The sequence below is a fragment of the Cloeon dipterum genome, chromosome 1 (assembly GCF_949628265.1).
Source record: "Cloeon dipterum chromosome 1, ieCloDipt1.1, whole genome shotgun sequence".
Classification (NCBI taxonomy): domain Eukaryota; kingdom Metazoa; phylum Arthropoda; class Insecta; order Ephemeroptera; family Baetidae; genus Cloeon; species Cloeon dipterum.
Genome location: NC_088786.1, coordinates 15,523,389 through 15,532,044, shown reverse-complemented (window position 1 = coordinate 15,532,044; position 8,656 = coordinate 15,523,389). Strand labels below are relative to the sequence as shown.

General features: G+C 36.3%; 1 protein-coding gene across 1 annotated transcript; it reads right to left on the bottom strand.

Annotated features, from left to right (window-relative positions):
- Positions 1-811: 811 nt before the first annotated feature.
- Slh (sec1 family domain containing Slh) lies at positions 812-5,388 on the bottom strand. Its single transcript, XM_065496713.1, has 14 exons — positions 5,211-5,388; positions 4,963-5,122; positions 4,691-4,904; positions 4,244-4,331; positions 3,961-4,192; positions 3,679-3,906; positions 3,053-3,143; positions 2,862-2,994; positions 2,609-2,793; positions 1,752-1,831; positions 1,560-1,695; positions 1,290-1,499; positions 1,073-1,150; positions 812-1,021 (listed from the first exon to the last, which is right to left on the bottom strand). The coding sequence occupies exons 1-14, from the start codon at positions 5,236-5,238 to the stop codon at positions 992-994; spliced, it is 1,893 nt and encodes a 630-aa protein (XP_065352785.1). The 5' UTR covers positions 5,239-5,388; the 3' UTR covers positions 812-991.
- Positions 5,389-8,656: the final 3,268 nt, after the last annotated feature.

The following is an 8,656-nucleotide window of genomic DNA, read 5'->3' as shown; positions in this document are numbered from 1 at the left end:
GCCTACACCTTTCAATCATGTAGGATTGGAACTTCTAATAAATTGATATAAAATATCATCCACTTCAAAGTTTTCCATTGTATTGTATAAAAAATTATGTCCGTTGATATAAAAATATCCTTGGTATAGCAATTGGTATTATGAATTTTCTCTTTCAGTTGAACGAGATTTTATTTGGTGAGGTTATTGCATCCTACCGGTGCTTGTTACAAAAAATAAAGAAAACAATTTAGAATCTTATTTAAATCGGAAATTTCGTAATTTAACTGTCTTTTCAAAATCATGATTTTAAATTTTTGGCTAAAAAATAAAATAAAATTTGAAAACCCTAAGTTTCCTTTGTGATTTGATGCATTTATTTTCGCTATAAATATTCATTGCCAATAAGAATTTCCAGACATCTTTTTTCTTATTAACATATAAGGACAATAAAAATTAACAATATATATGCAAGGATTTTTAATTTCCAAGAGATAAGGCATACATTCCCGTGTTAATAAGTTGAATGTTCCATTGGCAGGCTAAAAAACTCTTAATTCTATGTTACTCGTGACATATAGCATTAGTAAATTCTTAGTGAGAAACAATTATTGTTTTGTATTTTATCATCAGTTAATTAGAATGTGTACCTTCTACACTGATATTCATGAGCAGATGCCCGTTCTCAATCACTATGAAATATTACCATGGCTCAATGGAATACGGTAGTTTAACTTATCACTACTTGGTAGTTTTATCCTAACTCAACAGAACCTCAATTTCATCTTTTAAAAATTATTCGGTGAGGGTATTAAAAATAAAATTATTCCCATTAAAATGCAATATCTTACATTTTTCTTGAATTTTATTTATATATATGTATAAGTGATTAAATTAGATTCATACAAGAACAAGTAAGTTATGTGCAGCGCTGACGAGGCAAATGGACAAATTGGCAGCACAGCTGCTGCAGTCCCGGCGGTAGACTTGGAATGGCAGATTAAAGTGGAAATCAGTGAATTTCTTGTCCCAACAAAGAAAGCTGGAAGAATAACACTCAAATTAACATTTCTTAATGAAAATCACTCTTTACCTGCTTGAGGAACTGTTTAGCATTGTTGAGAGACGTTGCTCCATAAATCACCCTTTTGCTACCTTGCACACCTTTGCTCTGCAATGCCACATTTCCGTTAAATTTTCCAAATAACAAAATAAGTTTTAGATAATTTTAAACTTAACACATTTTTTCTTGCTAATTTTCTACTGATGTTACAATAATAACCAATTCCCCAATACTTAAATTATCCTACCTTCGCATAGTCAACTAAGTTTTGGTACTCAATGTAGTTTCCTCCCCCAACGACAAAGACAATTGCGTCATGGAATGGTGCTCTGCTTCTCGGCTGCTGCGCTCCATCAACTTGCCGCAACTGTTTTGGGTCAAAGTGCCGGTAATCTTCAGTTTCTGGCGAACTCTTCAGCTCCATCAGCTCGTCCACTATCCGTGTGACGGGCAAATTCTGCAAAGCAAAGGAGTCATTCCTTTCCTCCGTCATGGACCAATTGGCTGGTTGGCTTACATGTTTCTTCACAACCAAATTCTTGACACCCTCCATGACAAACGCAGAGCCCTGAGACACGAGTTTTGAGAAAACTGTTTTGGTGCCGCTGCCCATGTACTGGCTGGTAGCGTTGGTTGTCACTCTGGTATACTGCCTACATTGAAAAGCTGGTTAATTTCAGTTTGGAGACATTTGCTATTGATTGTTTACTTCCACCGCCGGATGTAAGCTAATGGCGCCAAGTCGCAGCCTGCGTTTTGCAGCGCAGAGGAAAATCTGTCTAATTCGACCTGCGTGAAAGGAAGTTGAAAGGTTTATCATAATATAGCAGGAAACAATTTTATGGACTATTCATAGCTAAAATTGATCTAAGCTAGCCGTGGTGGATTTTAGGGTGGGAGAGGTGGAAAAATACCGTAGTTTTTGGTTGCTGTAAAATATTTAGGCTGAAAACAGGCTTTTCTAACTTATTAAACTCAGCTTACGATGAGCTCTCCAAGTCCCAACAATAGCTCCTAGAGGGTAATATGGGGTCCAAATGGCCCCATGCCAGTTAATGCAAGATCAAAACTAGATAACTTTGAAAACATGAAGGCTTGTGACTGATACTACGAACAACATCTTTTAATATTTTTAACCTTATTCAAGGCGAAAAGGATCATTTAGGATTTAATTGGTGGAAACATGAGATGAGAAAAAGTCTAATTTAAAAACATAACGCCTTATTTCAGACACTAAAATGATTTCTTACAAATAGGGCTTGAAATTTTGAAATAGGCGACAACTCAAGGTTGTGTTCATATTGAAAGTAAATTAAGACAGGCTTTGTCCTTGTTGCTTTAAAATCGTCGTTTTAATTTCTCAACCATTTAAAAACGATTTTAAAGCAACGAGGATGAAGCATGTTTTCATTTATTTTCAAATAGGGCTGTGTTAAAGTATTTAAGCCCAAAATTGAGTAAGCCAGAATTTCAAGTAAAGCCAAATGACATAATAAATGTTTAGAAAATCAAATGGCTATTCACTCATAACCAATTCATTAAATAATACTATTTCTAAATGCATACCTCTGACATGTTGAGTGAGCAGATGTAGTAAATGATAAACAGTCTCATTTTGTCTTCTGGTGTGCTGGAGTCATTGTCTGTGATAATTTCCATGATGCCTTTGTCCAGGGCTACCTTCCCCATGACCTTTTCCTCTACTTCGAAAAATGTGTCCAATTTTCTTGCCTTGATGTGATTTAGGATTGCTAGAAAATTTCCGTTTGAATTTAGATTGTGAAATGGTTACTTTCGAACTAATCAATTTTATAAGTACCTGTGGCGATTGTTGTGTGCATGTCAATGAGCCGTTTCTTTTCAAGCAGCTGCGGTAATGTGTTGACTGCGCTTGTTAACTTTGCTGTATTATCCGACATCATGATTGCAGCATCACTGTCATTATCAAGGCCCTTCAAGGAGTGTTAATGTTGCCAAGCATTCTTTTTGCTACCAAATATCAATAATTACCATGGAAGCTTTCAGCTTCTTGACCTCCTCCTCTGAAGATTTGTACTCCTCAAGCTCTACTTGAATTGCTTCAACGACAGTTGGGAAAGGACTGCAATTTAAATTATGTTTTTTATGGAAAATAATAATACAAACTATTAGCATTTAATGATTATTTTTTCTATCTGCGAAAAACAATATTTTGTTTTGGTCGGTAATGCAGTTCCTGCTTGCCACTTTTTGTCATTGTTCATGTGATTTTTAATTTAATCCAACCTATGTAATGCACATGAATAAATAAACAGATATAATTATAACGCAAATAAGAATGACTTCTGGTCCTTATGATTTTGGTTTGTGAAAATTGAAAAAAATCGAAACATAAAAACCAGCGTTTAATCACAGTACTGTAAATCAACAACATTGTTGCCGAGTTGATATTATTACAAAATATTATCGATTTCTCAAGTTAAAAAATTAAACCTGGTTCCGTAGAAACAATATTTGTAATAAAATTTCTCATTATTAAAGACTTAAGCTTGTTTTGATTTTTCGCAACTCACGCAAGTTAAAATTCAAGTCTTTCAAAGCTTGAAAAGTTCTTTAAAATAACAGATTTGCTGCCGCAATATGAAAATTTTGATTACCTGCCCTTGTGGCCAATCCAAAACTTGTCAGTGGCGTCCAAATCGCATGCTCTGGTTTTCACTTTGGTACCGCCACTAGGCGACCTTCCGGCGTTCTCTTCGACCACCACCCTGTTAAGTGACAGGTCTAACACATCGTGTGCGAGCGCTTGGTATGTCCAGGTGTGGTGCAGCGGGGTGGCCATGTCCACATTTCGGTCCAACACGATGAGGAGAGGTCTCTGAAAACTGCACAAAAAATTGGTCAAATTTGTGTCAGAGTAAAACAGACACTAATTTCACCTGTAGTGCGAAGCCTGACCGGCTTCCATGATAAACAAGCTGTTTCTAGTGTCCCGCAAGTTCTCTCTCAGCTTTTTATCCAGTTTTTCAGCAACCATCTCGGCTGCGTTGCCTCTTGGACTCCTAATTATAGGGACGGCGCCCAAGGTTGCAAAGACGCAAAACAAGCTGTCCACGATGTTGTCCATTATTGCATCCATGTCTGTGTCCTTCATTTCCCCCTTGTTTATTGCTGTAGATTTTGGAGTTAGTGGCTGTGCTCAGTTATTTTCCAGTGGCTTACAATAGTAGGAAATGGCATCGCTGTTTTGGTGCTTCAAAATGAACATGTCATCTTCTAAGGAAATGAAGTTGAGATACTGATCAAAAACCTGCAAGAGAACAGAACGTCAGATTTCTTCCAATAACATTTTCATATAGATTATGTCAAAGTCAATGCGGATATCATTCATTATATGAACTTATTTTAACCCAGTCATTGAGATTTTATTTAAATGCTAGAAAATAGTCTTTGACTAGTTTAAAATTACACCAAACTACAGCAACAGCAGCTCTTTCAAATTCAATATGTTTAGGAATTTGTTGTCGTGTACTTTAAGAGCCTAATATGTCATCGACTTTAATTTCATGCTATTATGTGTTATTCAGAATTCCAAATCTATGTTTCAAAGTCCACCTCTTTTGCTGTCCATGAATTTCTTCTGTTAATTTAATATTTATGTGTAATTACTTTATGGACACTTGTGACACAGTTTGCGTGGAGGGCTGCCGCGGCCAAGTCTTCCAGTCTCTGCCTCGAAATAGGGGAAATAAAGTTCAGGTGGTAGGTGTCATACAGTCCATTTTGCAAGTCTTGGCCGATCCGGCCCAGGTTTTCTTCTGAAGGCATGCAAAAATAAACAGCAGGGACGTCAGGAATCGGGTCTCGATCAGAATGAAGTTGGCTGTCGGAAATTTCTTAAATAAGATGCGCTCAATCGTGAGTTCAAGATTTGTTCTTACACATGAAGGGTTACGCCTAGCTCTCTTAGTTCTCGAACCGAAATTAGAGGAGAAATTATGTCCTGGCCAAACCTGTCGTAGATCAAAATTTTCCACGTAGGCTCATTTACGGTCGACTTTGAAATGGGCTGGTTTAAATTCAGCATTTGCCTCAGGGTGGCTGTGAATTAAAATTTAAAACCACGAATATCATCTGTTGTTAAACTTCATCGTGTTTTGTTTAACAAACGAGGAATGTTTAATTTTACCTATCTGCTTCTCGCGGATTCCAGCCATGTTTTACAACTTTCACGGATAAATCCAGGACAAATCGACCAAAATCCTGAATTACTTATTCAAATCGAGTGTTCCTAATACGTGGACAAATAATATTTTTCCTACTTTTCAAAACACTAAACATATGAGTCGATGACGTGAATTTTGCAGCTGGTGCTACCGATTTGTTTATGCCTGCACCATCTTGCGGCGTAGCTGTGAACTATTGGAAAAATAAAAAGGCCTGTCTGCAGTGGCACGTGTGGACACATTTTTATCACGGCCGTTTTGTCAGTATTCTCCACAGGTTTCTGTTTTTCTTGTTGGATGTTTTTACCAAATTGGTGTGTAGGCAGCAACAAGGAAAATGATATGAAAATGTTTTGTCAGTATGTAATGCACAACGCACTGACTTATACTAATAAAAGAAAAATTAAATTAAAGAAAGCGTCCGCCTGCGTCGAATTACTGTGTGTTGTACTTTTATTTTGAGATTAGCTTTTATAGATTTATCAGATTTAAATCTGTTATCTGTTACAAAAACTGAAGACATTAAGTATTATTTATTACTTGCTTTGTGCATCTCAAAACATTTCAATCCAACCAATAAATATATAAAATACAAATTTATACAATGGATTCAAAGAAAATTATTTTGGTATTTCGCAATACCTGCACAAAAAATCATTGATTTATTAGTTCATCAAATATTTTAATTACGGTTAAAATTAAAAAAAAATAAATTGGAAGTGATGCTGTGTGCTCTTATATATTGAAAATATTACTACCTTATTGCAAATGCGTCGTTTTAAGTAAAACCAAAAACTTGTGTCTCGTTTGTAAGTATAATTTGGGAAATTATAAGTTTACAACAACAAGTTGGCATTGAACACCGAATTATTTTGTTAGCAACGGGAATCCCCCACGTGTGCGATTTCAAGGAGTCCCTCTCTACTCCAGCGCTCGTTTGCTTGACGGCCAACGGCTTTTTATTTTGCTTAAATTGCTGTGTTACTGCAAATTCCTCCAAACCAGCTTTTTAAACGGGCAATTTTCCCTCCATAATCATTTTCTTATTAAGCAGCAAATCAACTCCTCGCATCTTGCAATGCGCCTTCTGTTTTTAACAAAGTGTCATTTTAAAAGGTAAATTATTTGAGTAAATGTTGAATTCGGTTGATAAAAGTGAGCTGATTTTCCTCCAAGTTTTTCTATTCTTTGATTAGATTGACTTGCGGTATCTTGTTGTTGGCATAATTTCGCAAAAATATATTACCACCTTAACAATAACCACGCAATATTAAAAAAAATAATAATTTACTAAATTAAAAATTACTGATTAATTAATGATTTCAGTTATTCATTAATCTTAAATCTCATTTATATTGTGAATGGAACAAACAGTTTAATATTTTATTTACCTGAATAACATCAAAGTCATGCATTGAAAGAAACTGTAAGTTCCATTAATATGAGCTGTTTTCGTTAGAGGTTTTTGCGAAGCTGTGAGACTGCTTAAAAAAATTGTTGATAATGTGGTATCCAAGGTGAAATTCGACTCAAGAGTTTCAAACATCATCTACAACATAAAAAAAACACTCTTTAAATGCCGTCCTGCACGCAGCCTCCGCAAACTTTCCAGCGTAAACGCGGCGATAAATATTCGTGTAAGTGCAGTGCGTGGAAAGTTCGCAAATTGATGCGAGAGGAAATCCCCAGTGTCACCGCCACCTTTGTCGCCGTTTGAATAATGAAAGTTAATTAACATAATTTGTGCGGCAATCGCTGGGGGCAGACGAGTGCAACTCGTACGAGAATCGACACTCAGTCAGCAGATTGTCTGGCGCGAGTGCGCCTGTTCCGCGCGCAGCTCAAACGGCAGGACTTTCACCTCTGAATCTGCTCCTCGACCAAATGTGTATTAGTGCATTTCACTTTTTGCGTGCTGAGCGGATAATGTCATTGGGAATTTTTTGCTTGTGTTTACATGACGCCGGTCGGGATGACCTCAGCAGTTGCATCGTCATTAAATCACAATCAGTTTCGCCCCCGGCAGCGAGGATTCGGCCCAAGCAAACACCTCCATGCTGATTTTCACACTCCACGGCGAAAGTCAATATAGCGCGTGATACGGGCTTCTTGATACGACGACCTACGCTCGCGTATTTCCCGAAAGAGTGCGGAAGTTTACAGATTTTCAATTAGCGACATGTGAATCAGCACGTGTTATTCATTAAAAAGGCTGTGGCCCGTGTGTCATTGAATTTTTGGACCACAAAAAAATGACACATATGCGATATTTGACACTAATCATTTGCGATACAGTAGCCCACTCGCTATCAAATATCTCAGTTAAAAAATATCTCCCGGAAATTGAGGATAAAAGTTTAATCTTTCCATCCTTCACGGATTAATCTTTTCGACAAGCCTACAAACTTTTGAAGGGAAGCCTGTGTTTTAACCACAGATTGCCACTGAGCACGGGCACTGGGCGTTCATTAAAAAAATACATTAAATTAAATCCCATATCTTTTTAATTCCAACATTCATTTTATTTTGTAGTGAAGAGCTCATGCTATGTAAGTTACGACAGTGTCGTTATGCGTTTGATATAAATACCTTTTATAACAAGAGCAATCAACTGCTGAAGTTGTTAATTCTTAGAATATCTTGACCATTATAGGAGTTGGAACTTTTTCGGCCAAAAGTTGACTCAATTAGTTGAAGTTTTTCTACCTAATTAGGCTAATTAGTCAGAACTGCCTGTAAAAATAGTCGCGCTCAGAGATTAATTAAATAATGATTTTTCAAATTAAATTTTTTGACCAAACAAGTCGCTACTAATATCCCTTGGTGCAAATATTTAGCTAGTACGAGATAAACTTTTTTTATAAAATGAGCCTCATTAAATTAAAAATTTTCCCTGGGTCAACTTTGTGATAGAAAATTTAGGGTCAGAACTTTTCAAGCAAATGAATTTACTGTCACCCTTAAATAAAATGTTTTGATCAATGTCATTTTTAAAGTAAATTATCAAATAGAAAAATATTACTCTAAATCTAAAGCACTAGAACGCATTCAATAAATTTGCCTATCTTTTTAATCGTGCACCCTTAATTAAGTAGTGCACGCTCAACCATGTTAGAACCTTATAACAACGAGTACAAGTTAATTGTCTCCAACGACCGGTGTAAGTACTGAAGTTTGATGGGTCAAAGAGCTGCTGCAAACTAAAAGAACATGCGAGGTTGTTTTGATGTTCAAATTTCACTCATGGCCGCCCACTCTAGCAAATGAGTAATTTTTCATTGTTTGACCAGCTTGTTTAGTTTTGTGGGTTGTAGATTCAGAGTGATTTTATTGCGGTTTTAGACAATTTTTAGATCACAACATTATTGTTCGCTAAGATAAAAAATGGTCAACTGTCATGGTAGCATAG

Excerpts from the sequence above, each read along its gene's own strand:
- Slh (XM_065496713.1), bottom strand. The coding sequence starts at position 5,238 with ATGGCTGGAATCCGCGAGAAGCAGATAG. Across the intron at positions 5,123-5,210 it reads AATCCGCGAGAAGCAGATAG|CCACCCTGAGGCAAATGCTG; the intron begins GTAAAATTAAAC and ends TTTAATTCACAG. Across the intron at positions 4,332-4,690 it reads GTGTCACAAGTGTCCATAAA|GTTTTTGATCAGTATCTCAA; the intron begins GTAATTACACAT and ends GTTCTCTTGCAG.